The 12,224-nt window shown below is 35.4% G+C and overlaps 1 protein-coding gene across 2 annotated transcripts in view; it reads right to left on the reverse strand.

The window, feature by feature from the left end:
• CDK13 (cyclin dependent kinase 13) overlaps positions 1-12,224 on the reverse strand; it is a 124,559-nt gene that overhangs the window by 32,731 nt on the left and 79,604 nt on the right. For both annotated transcript variants that reach the window (XM_047096877.1, XM_047096876.1), the window contains exons 6-7: positions 10,823-11,012; positions 9,725-9,781 (exon numbers count right to left, since the gene is read on the reverse strand). In XM_047096877.1, coding sequence (XP_046952833.1) covers positions 9,725-9,781; positions 10,823-11,012 — 247 coding nt within the window. The remainder of the gene's footprint in view (positions 1-9,724; positions 9,782-10,822; positions 11,013-12,224) is intronic.

The following is a 12,224-nucleotide window of genomic DNA, read 5'->3' on the forward strand; positions in this document are numbered from 1 at the left end:
CCAGGCACCCCTATAACTTATATTTTTGAGAAAAACATGGAGAGCCTTCTGCTAACAAAATTTATCATATGCACAAATGCCATGTCTCCCTTCAGAATCTACTGCAGAAACACCTACCAAACCTACAAAAGAAATCTAGGACCTGTTTTTAATATCTACCCTCCGGAGGTCAAAAATATTGTCATCCTTGACTCTTCTTTCTTTCAAATTTCACATCTAACCTGTCAACAGCTTTTGTCATTTCTACATCCAAACAGATGCTAAATCCAACCATTTTCCATGATTTCAAAAAAGTGAAAGCCAAGATTATCTTTTAGTCTGAGTCATTATTATTTTTTCATTGGTATGAGTTTCGCTGCCTCTATTTCTATCTGGCCTCCCTCCCCCACTTTTTTAAAGATTTTTTTCAAAGCCTAAAATCAGATCCTATTACTGCAAGTACATAAAATTTAAACTTTACCTCAGTTGATATAACCATATTCCTGGGCATCTCACCTCCTATTTTTACACTAGGCAACTTTCTAGCCCTTAAATTTTCCAAGTCTATTCCCAGGTTTTGCAGTTGCTCAGTTCCTTCTACTGGAATGTTCTTGCCCTATGTCTTCACTAAGTTATCCCATTCTCATCACTCATTATTCAGGTCTCAGGCTCAATTTTACTTCTTTAAAGGTCTGTCCTAACTACCTTAGCTAAAAACTACCCACATGCCTAGAGTGACCTCGCAGTCACTATTTTGTTTTGCAGCACTTAAGTATTTTAAATTCTTTCCTCTATTCCACAGGTTCATGTCTACCTCTGCCATCACCGTGTAAATAAGACCATGTGTCTTTCATAGCTATATCTGGTGTCTTTCATAGCTATATCTCTAATACTTAACCAGTAGGTATTACCTAGGTCAGTGTCTGGCACAGAGTAAGCACTTGTTAATATATATGTATATATTTTTTAATGTTTTATATTTTTGACAGAGAGAGAGAGAGAGAGAGAGAGAGGGGGAGAGCGCGCGAGCGAGCATGAGTAGGGGAGGGCCAGAGTAAGAGAGAGACAGAGAATCCGAAGCAGGCTCCAGGCTCCCAGCTGACAGCACAGAGCCCGACGCAGGCTCGAACCCATGGACCATGAGATCGTGACCTGAGCCGAAGTCGAAGTCAGCCGCTCAACCAACCCACTGACCCACCCATGCGCCCCTCATTAACATATTCTTAAGTCTATTTATTTTGAGAGAGAAAGCAGGTGAGAGTGGGGGAGGGGCAGATAAAGGAGGAGGGAAAGAGAATCTAAAACAGGCTCTGCATTGTCAGCAGTGTGGAGCCCCACACGGGGTTCAAACTCAAGAACTGTGAGATCATGACATGAATCAAAATCAAGAGTCAGACATTTAACCAACTGAGCCACCTGGGTACCCTGCACTTACTAATACTTTTAATGAGCTAAGACATGCCTTAACTATATATGATGAACACAATTTTTTTCACATGCCCCTTCCCCCTTACTTTTCTATCTTCACTCCCACTTTCTTCCTGATATTTTCCAAGAAAAATAACTCTGAAACTTCCGTATTGTAACACTGCTGCAAAGAAACAATAGTAATTTTTTTTCCCCAACTAAGGTCATCTTACCTGTTTTTACTACACATGTAAATTTAGAAGTCCTAAAAGTACCTGTATCTTAACACATCCCAAAGGAAATGTATCATCTTTTGCCACACACTTGCTTCCTGTTTCCTGTCTCAGGAATGTATGGTAGACACTGCTAGCTGTCTTGCAAAATCTGTTCTTCTTTTCTTCAATGGTAGCTGCCCACCTGTAGGCCACTGCCTACCCTCACTGCAGTTGGGTGTGTGTGATCACAGCACCATGTTCTCACTAAAAGAACATGATCATAAATGATAAGCACCATTCTAGGTCTGGCTCATAACATCCCTCTCTCCTTTTTTCTAGCTTCTGGTTAACAGAGGTGGTGTCAGCCTTGGAAGTCATGTGAAGAAGATGGCAGATCTTCCAACTTGGATCCCTCAATGACTATATGAAATAGTCACTACTTGATCTAATGAGATGGTTAAATACTCTTCATTGTCCACCGAGGTAAGCAATATCCATTCCTGATCATTAAGTGAGAAACACATACAAACTTCATACTCTTTAAGCCACTGAATTTTCAGGTTCTTTTTGATGTAAAAGCTTAGCTTACCCTAACAAACCATTTATTCAGTTTCTTAAGCAGAAATCTACAGTAGAGGTACAGACAGGGATGTGTCTAAATAAACATATTCAGGGGCGCCTGGGTGGCTCAGTCGGTTAAGCGGCCGACTTCGGCTCAGGTCATGATCTCGCGGTCCATGAGTTCGAGCCCTGCGTCAGGCTCTGTGCTGACAGCTCAGACCCGGAGCCTGTTTCAGAATCTGTGTCTCCCTCTCTCTCTCTGACCCCTCCCCCCCCCCCCGCCCCATTCATGCTCTGTCTCTCCCTGTCTCAAAAATAAATAAAACGTTAAAAAAAAAAATTAAAAATAAACATATTCAACTATCAAGTTTTAACAATTTTATATCTTATGATATAATTCATCTGTTTTGCCAACATCTATGCCCATTCCCAAGTTCTAGCCATAATCATCCTACCCAGGTTTACTGCAACAGCTGACTGCCCTTGCTTCCAGACTTCCTTTCCAAATACAGTCAAAGGGACAACACAAAACGTCAATATGTTATACCTTTAACACACACACATTCTCTTCCTCCTAGAGAATATGCACATAAGGCCTATAAAAATCTTTATTACTAGGGTGCCTAGGTGGCTCAGTTGGTTAGGTGGCCGACTTCGGCTCAGGTCATGATCTCACGATTCACGAGGTCGAGTCCCATGTCGAGCTCTGTGCTGACAGCCCAGAGCCTGGAGCCTGCTTCCAATTCTGCGTTTCCGTCTCTCTCTGCCCTTCATGCTCTGTCTCTCTCTCAAAAATAAAAAAAACATTAAAAAAAAATATTTACTACTTGGTTCTTGTTTCAAGCACACTGAACCATCAGGTCCTGAGAAGGCTGAGCAAATGTTCATTTTCTAGAGCTAGGAGATAAGCCAGGGAGAGAGCAGAGCTAGCAAGAAAACTTTTAAGATGGTGGTGCTATAATTATGTTTTAAATGTTTGTGATAAACATTTTTTAAATAAACATTTTAAATAAGCTTTTCAATAAACTAGTTTTAAATGTTTAGAAGTTAATATTGACAAAAGACAAAATGTTTAAAAGTTAAGAAAAAACTTACATGATTTATTCAAGTATTCTGCAAATCACGTGTCCCACCTCACTTTCTACCTTAGTGTCTAATAAGAAGGAAGCAAATATTGAGAAAGTATGCAGACAGACTTTTAATCATAAAAGCAAATACCAAGATAGATGGAGTTGGCAAATAAGGCCAATTTCAAATTACTTAATTCACTAATTTAAATGATATTTATTTATTTATGAGAGAGAGCGTGAGCACACGCACAAGTGAACAAGCAGGGGAGGGCAGAGGGAGAGGGAGAGAGAGAATTTCAAGCAGCCTCCAGGCTCAGCACAGAGCCCAACTTGGGGCTCGATCTCACAACTGTGAGAACACGACCTAAACCAAAATCAAAAGTCTAATGCTTTTGATTATACACTGTGAATATATGTGTATATATGTATGTATGTGTATGTGTATATACGAATGTATGTGTATATGTGTATACACACATATATAAAATATATAAAGTACTATGCACAAATGTTAGTTAAGTTTGTTCCTTCTTTATATATATACTTTTTGTTGTTGTTGTTGTTGTTTTGTTTTTAAGTTTATTTATTTATGTTGAGAGAGTGAGCAAGTACACAAGCAGGGGAAGGGCAGAGAAAGAGGGAGAGAGAGAACCCCAGCAGCCTCCACACTGTCAGCGAGGAGCCCAATGTGGAGCCCAAACTCATGAAGTGTGAGATAACGACCTGAGCCTAAATCAAGAGTTGGACCTTAACCAACTGAGCAACCCAAGGGGTCCCTGTTCCTTCTTTATAAACAAGTATTTACTGACACTCTGAGCTAGGTACTGCACTAAGCACCAAGAGATGGCTAGACCAAAGAGCCAACCAACCAAGTAGTTGTTTAAAGCCTTGAAGTCTGGTGGTAATATAGATATAAATTACAATAATATACTTTAAGTACTACATAAAATAATGAAAAATGTACTCTGGATAAATAAAGGAAGATGTGACCAAAAATGACTGTAGGATTCAGGGTAAATTTTTCAAAAAAAACAAACGTCAGACTCAGATAATGGAAAGTATAATTCCATACAAAGGAAACAACTTATGTAGACTCACAAAGGCATTCAAGAGCTTAACCTGTTTAAGGGAACTACAAAGACTTGACATTGCTATTATCTGGGGGGCAGGGGACAGCAGTTGATAAGAATGGCAGAAGGAAAAGAATGTTAGGGAAACAGCCCAGAGGCAAGAAAACCAATACAATTCTACTTACAGTGGTCTATAGGAGACATATCTATATGTGAGAGTGACTGATACCTTCAACTAAAATGGGGAATAAAGGAAAAGAGCAAACTTTTTTTCTGGAAATACGAAGACAGGTTTTGTACAGTATGTTTAATTTAAAGCACCTACACCACCTAGGTGGAGTTGTGCAGTTATGTCCAGTACAGGTTTAGAGATCAAAAGAAAGATCAAGAGAAAGAAAGAGAAATTTGTAAATCTTCAGCATTGAGGGAATACATGAAATTTACCCTACATGAAGAGGGGGAACACCATACTCCAGATAATTAAACTGCCTTTCCCATTTTATATGCTCAAAAATGTAAGCTACTCCATTAGGGCCAAAGGAAGTACAATTTAATCTGGATCATATGGTTAGGTTAGTAATCTAAATGAGATTTCCATTCCTAAAGCTTGTTTAGCCACATTTTTTATTGTTACTAATATGTTATTAGCCATCTTTTTATTACTATGGTCCTAATATTGGCCCAGGATCTCCCAGAAGTACTATGGGTATCTGTAGTCCCCAGAGCTCCCTGCACTAATCTCTATCAGGAGGGTCCTCCAGATCAGAATGCTGGTCTCTTGGATCAGAATTAATCAAGCAGTTAGTGTGAATGTGTTTTACAGTTTAGGGCACAAAAAACATAAAAGTTTAAAATATGGTCTCTGTCTTTAAGATGACTACAATTCTAGCTTGACTGAAAAGACAAGAACACAAGTAGTATGTCCTGAATATAAATTCATCTAGTCCTTGGACAAGCTGCAAGAGGTAATACTTTCTCCCTTTCCCACTGATACTTAGCTTTGGAAAAATTTAATTTTGCTTTTAATGGCAATTTTATGAAAAGCCACTAGATGGTGATATTACCTTTAAAAATGTTTAAGAAACTTTTATTTTGATTACACTAACTCTTAGAACCATAAAAGATGGGTTTTTCAATATACTTTAAATAAGGATTTTAGAGATTTTAAATCTTTCATCTTGGGGCACCTGGGTGGCCCAGCCGATTAAGCGTCTGGGTGTTGGTTTTGGCTCAGGTCATGATCTCACAGTTTGTGAGTTCGAGGCACACGTCAGGCTCTGTGCTGACAGCGTGAAGCCTGCTTGGGATTTTCTCTCTCTGCCCCTCCCCTGCTCACTTGCACGCGTGCATTCTCTCTGTCTCTCTCTAAATAAACTTAAAAAAATTTTATAAAACAAAATCTTTCATCTTAAAGTTGTGAATAATGAAATATAGAGAGATTAAGTGACCTGCCCAAGATTAACTTCTTAAATAAATGGAAATGCCAGGACTAGAACCAAAGTTTTCCTGATGCATATATTTATTCATATGGGACAGTCACATAAAGAGAAAAAGATATCCCATCATTTGGGAAAGCAATGGAGCAATGACTTGGTAAAATAAAAACTCAGAAGTGGGTATATTACCATGGCTAAAAGTTTCAGGAAAAGTTGATCTTAAAATAGCTACAGAAAAAAATGATTGGGTGTAAAGAAATGGGCAAAACCCTCTGTTCTCAAGTTCCCTATTTCCCAAAATGAGAAAAGGATTTTTCAAGTTTAAAGGAATCATTTTCACCCTAATTTTAACTCAGTGGTTCTTTCTTCTACTGTAGCACACGTGACAGAGGAGATCCACAATGGTCACATCACCTCCCATGTTCAATTCCTAAGTACTAGAGAGAATTCCATCCAGTTCTCCAAATTCAAAAAAGATATCGGAAACCAAGTGAGTGAGAATGTAGTTGAAGCTATTACAGTGGTAAGCTGAAATGTGCTCAATTTCTGAACAAAAAAACCTTGCAATAATTTCTTGAACACTTCAGTTATTCTATCTGTAATAGCTAGTTACTTAGAAAACACTTCAAAGTGATTTAACATTTGGATGAATGTTATTACTGTAAAGCCTTACTTTTATTCCTGCTTATAATAACAAAGAAGTATGAATGAAATATCATGGTATGTTTATTTTTAAAAATATCTAGAAAAGTTGGAACAATAGTAAATCTGCTAAAGGCAGTATGTTAGAAACTGGTAGGTTATTAAAATTTACTATAACAATATATATATTTTAAAGTCATTCCATTAAAATTAAGCCTACTCTGATCTTAAATTGGAATTATTCAAATCTGAAAAAGAAAAGTTGTAAGGGAGTACATAAGCCCCTGAAAAACTTTGCTTACAAAACAATACACCAAAAGGTTTTATCTTACGAAAATTGGGTAAGCAGAAACATTTACTACACATTACCAGAAGATGCAAATTTTAAACTTCCTACCTTTCTAAGCTCAAAATTCCTGTATCAATTCAGTACAGCAATGGGGACCCCGGCTCAGTGAACACACCACACCCTTGGCACTCCCCTGAAACCCAACACTCCATTTAAAAAAAATTTTTTTTTAACATTTATTTTTTAGAGAGAGAGAGAGAGAGAAAGAGAGAGAGAGAATATGAGCAGGGGAGGGGCAGAGAGAGAGAGGGAGACACAGAATCTGAAGCAGGCTCCAGGCTCTGAGCTGTCAGCACAGAGCCCGACGCAGGGGTTGAACGCATGAGCAGCTGTGAGATCATGACCTGAAGTCGGACACTTAACCGACTGAGCCACCCAGGCACCCCCCAACACTCCATTTTTAAAAGGTAAAATAAATTAGAAAATGTATTTTGATAGGTAAAACTTGACTTTACAGTCCGTTTTTCTGGAACATATCTATTCTAATGTGAATAAATATCAACATAAAATGAATTATACAGTGGAACTTTCTCACAATAGTTTGTTTAAATAAAAGATTCTAGTGAGTTTACAACAAACATATAACTATATATAAAATTTGAGGTTTTTTTAAAAAAAAGGAAGTCCAAATTAATAACTAAAACAAAATTTATGAGCTTAAACATACAGTATAAAAAGCATATACTATACTAAGATTTTTCACTAAACATGAAAATAAGACGAAAAATGGTAATTTAGCTGTTCTCCATCTCTACTGAAACCTAACATGAAATCAAGAAGAAAGGGATTTACATTTAAGTTTGACAAAAACATATACCTGTATTAAGAAAGGATGATTGAAACTGCAGTGAAATCTCAAAAAACCAGCTAAGAGGACAGAATCTTTAATTAAATAGAACTTCCCCATAAAGAATAGTCAACGAAATTTAGTTACTCAAAAAATATACTCCTAAGAGAAGTTTTGGATTAAGTGCATATTTGGCCAGTTTATTTTTTCTTCAATTTCTACCAAGAGGCACTATTATAGGTGATAGAAAAAATATAAAATTGGGAGTTGGAAACTGAACTACATATACTCTGGACTCTGCCAACAAGTATTTTTGTTTGTTTGTTTGTTTGTTTTTGTTTTTTTTTTTTTTTCAACGTTTTTTATTTATTTTTGGGACAGAGAGAGACAGAGCATGAACGGGGGAGGGGCAGAGAGAGAGGGAGACACAGAATCGGAAACAGGCTCCAGGCTCTGAGCCATCAGCCCAGAGCCTGACGCGGGGCTCGAACTCACGGACCGCGAGATCGTGACCTGGCTGAAGTCGGACGCTTAACCGACTGCGCCACCCAGGCGCCCCAACAAGTATTTTTTTATCTTTAACTCAACCCTTTCTAGGGCTCAGTTTTCTCAAATGCAAGATGAGGGTTACAGCTTTTAAGGCTTTAGAAAAGTTTCAAACTTAAAAAAAATAAATCCTACGACTCTTTCTTAAAATAAAATATTAATTAGAAGTATGGCACGTAAAACAACAAAAGCCAAAAAGCTCTGCCTTTTTATTTATTTATTTATTTTTTTTTTTTTTCAACGTTTATCTATTTTTGGGACAGAGAGAGACAGAGCATGAACGGGGGAGGGGCAGAGAGAGAGGGAGACACAGAATCGGAAACAGGCTCCAGGCTCTGAGCCATCAGCCCAGAGCCTGACGCGGGGCTCGAACTCACAGACCGCGAGATCGTGACCTGGCTGAAGTCGGACGCTTAACCGACTGCGCCACCCAGGCGCCCCAAGCTCTGCCTTTTTAAAGTAGGTCTGTAACAACTGGTCCATACCATAGTTTCTGAGGGATTTAATGAATTCTGATGGGTCCAAAACACACCATTTAAAAACCTCTCCACACTAAACAATGAAAATAATTTTCAGAATGACATAACAGACACTGCAAGATTCAAAAAGAAATAAATTTTCACTGTAAAAAATTCAAAGAGGATTTTTTTCAACCAACCAGAAACTGGCCAACATTCAGTGAAAGTACCTATTTCTGAGAATTCTAATTAACTTTTGTTAATTAGATTAAATTATAGTTGCACTAAAGAAATTACAGAATTGTCAAGCATAAAGTATTTCAGAATATATATCTGGAAATAAAGAAACAGTGCTGTTTGATAGGAAAGAAACAGACCAAACTAGAGATAGATTAAACCCAATTAATTCCATAGAATATTTATATAAAATCCACTACTTGACAAAAATAATTTATTTTGAAATTCCATATTAGTTTTCTTCTTTTTTTAAGATTTTCTTTTTAAGTAATCTCTGTACCCAGTGTGGGCTTAAATTTACAACCCCGAGATCAAGAATCCCATGCTCCACCCACTGAGCCAGCCAGACTCCCAAATATTAGTTCTAATGAGGCAAGTCCTATTTCACTACCACCAGGCCCAAAGGAGCCAAAATGGGATACACGTCCCAAGTGCAGCCAGGGAAGCTCCATACAGAGAAGAGTTATACAATGGAACTTTCTCACAATAGTTTAAATAAAAGGTTCTAGAGAGTTTACAACAAACATAACTATAGATAAAACTTGAGTTTTTAAAAAAAGGAATCCAAATTAATAACTAAAATTTGTGAGCTTAAACATGCAGTATAAAAAAAGCACATACTGTACTAATATTTTTCACTAAACACAAAAATCACCAACATCTTAATATCTGGATCTGCACTTAAGATACATTTAAAATGACACATTTAAAAAAAATTTTTATTTACCTCTAAAGTGCCAAAAAAACAATTATTTTTAAATTGAGATAAATACATAAAATTTGTAATTAAAACAGTCAATCCCAATATGGTATAAAATTATATTATTTCATGTATTTAACAATGAAAAGTATAGTATATTTCCCTTTTCTTAAAAAAGTTTATTTCTTAAGAAAAAATAAACTATCAATAAGCTGTCCTTAAAACTGGTCTCTATTGTCTATAATACTCATTTGAAAATACTCTTACCTTTCTTCTGAGCTATACAATCGAGCAAGTCCAAAATCTGCAAGTTTTATTTGCCCTCTGGTGGAAGACAAAATGAACATAAACTATTAGTCTACTCTGAAATCATACATATTTGTACGTATTCATAGATATCTAATCCTATCATACACATTCATATTCTATTCCTAGAACTAATAAAAAATATACTTATATAAACTTTAACAGTGATCACACAGCAGTACCCCAAGTCCTATAAGGAAAGGTAAACAGATAAACAAGTAAAAACAACAACAAACAGTACTTTTCCTTTGACAATTTCAGCTACTATTATTCTAGTACCACCACCATAACTATTACTATTATTGTACTAGTATTAACAGTATTTTAGTATTAGTTAGTTCCTATCTAGACAAGTACACTTCAATGAAAATAAAATGAGATTATTGTTGCTACTCAGTATTAAGACATATTACTTGTTCAAATCAAATCAGTAAAGCATGAGAATTAAATCGTATCATTTTAAATTTATGTTTAATTTTCCAATTCTTAGAGGGGCTAGGTACATAGAACCCTTTCTAGTAACTAAAATCAGAACCAGGCATATCTCACTTAAACTAACAAGGAGTACTACTTAGAAAAGAATTATCAGAGCTCAGGTTATGCTGTCAGTAAAATGTTTAACATAAACTTTAAATATCTACTTGTGTGTGTGTATAAGTATATATGTGTGTGTGTGTGTGTGTTTGTGTATACACACTTCAAAAAAAGTTCACTTTAAAACTGTGATACTGGTGTAAAACAAATTCTAAATTAAAAAAAATTCTTAGAACTATTCTTAACCTAAGGCTGAAATCATTATTAATTATAAGAATATCCATTCACATTATCTGGAAGAATATCAAATAAGAAAATTGATTAAGTATTATTTTATGTACACTAAAAACTATTATCAGAAATTAACCAAAGTATATTTAACACATGTTCAGATGCAGTTCTGGCAGTAATAACACTGATTATGTTATAACAGCTTGAGCAATAAATTTTAAATCTTTTTAACAGAATCAAAGTATACATTATATAATACTCATTTGAAACACATATATCGGACTCATACCATACCTATTATTTAGAAGAATATTTGAACATTTAATATCTCTATGCAAAAAGTTCTTCTTATGACAATAATCCAGGCCTTCCATAAGCTGTCTCATAAATGACTTTATGTGATTTTCATTAAAATGAACCAAGCCTGATTCCAGTAGTCCCATCAGATCATGGTCCATATATTCAAACACCAGATAAAATGCACCTAAGAACAAGAATAGTTAACACATTAAAATTTTTATTCTCATAAGACTTTTCTATAGGCTCAAAATTAAAAAAAAAATGCTGTGAAGAAAATTATCTCTTGAAAAGAAGTCCTACTTTGTGACTTCAATAACATTCATCTTTCTCTCTGAATTTAAAATCAATAAAAACATCCCAAGGAAACAGAAAACTGTTAAGATATGGAAATCAACCCTACAGTGCATAGCTTCTGGGCGTGATTAATGTAAAATAAATTAACTGTTTTATACACTGAACAAATTGTCTCTCAGCAGAAGCTGAATAAAATCAGTACAGTTCATCAAAGAAAATTTAAAAGTGTTAAAAGAATTGTATTTAATAAGAAAAGAATCTGAGCCCAGTTTGATTTTAGATGATTTCTATTAAGCCTTCAATAAACATATAATTTAATTCTGTTTGTACATCTCCAGAGCATTTGAAAGCACACAAATTACAACTTTATTTTATAAAACCAACTTAATCTTGCTACCAAAACCTAAAATAGCACATAGCACATACATAACAACTGTACTTATAAGAGATCCAAAAACCCTAACTGAAGCTTGTAGAAATTGAATCCAAAGCTGTATCTAAAAATATTCATGGAAAAGCTGACAAAATTTAATATATCTATCAAAGAAAATAAGCTATCAATATGCCAAAAAAAGTCATCTGAAGAAAGTTAACAATCAGTTCCTAACTAAAAACAGAGCCAAGATCTTACTTATAGTAAACTTAAAAAAATAATACTCTTAAAAGTTGGGGATGAAGGAGTGAACTTGTGATGAGCATCGGGTGTTTTATGTAAGTGCTGAGTCAATAAACTGTACACCGGAAACTAACGTTACACTCTATGTTAACTAACTGGAATGTAAATAAAAATTGAAAAACAAGTTTATGATGGTACCCTTCTCTCAAACCAACAACCAAGTCATATTTAGCAGTAAAATGCTTGGTGTTATAAACAAGAAAAAACATTAATTATTACTAACTGCTGTAGAAGTTAGTAAGTAAAATTAGAGACAATGTGTAAACACTGAAAGGAAGAAAAACAGAATTACTGGTAGACGACTATTTTCCTTGAAAATCCAATAGAATAAAAAGAGACTACCTGAGTTAGAGAAAATCATATACAAAAAGCAAAAGGTGCATTCGTATATGCAAGTAACAACTTATGAGAAAATAAAATTTACAC

This window comes from Lynx rufus, unplaced genomic scaffold (genome assembly GCF_022079265.1).
Source record: "Lynx rufus isolate CCGP_SWC_20201006 ecotype Redwood Valley unplaced genomic scaffold, mLynRuf1.p SCAF_4, whole genome shotgun sequence".
NCBI lineage: Eukaryota > Metazoa > Chordata > Mammalia > Carnivora > Felidae > Lynx > Lynx rufus.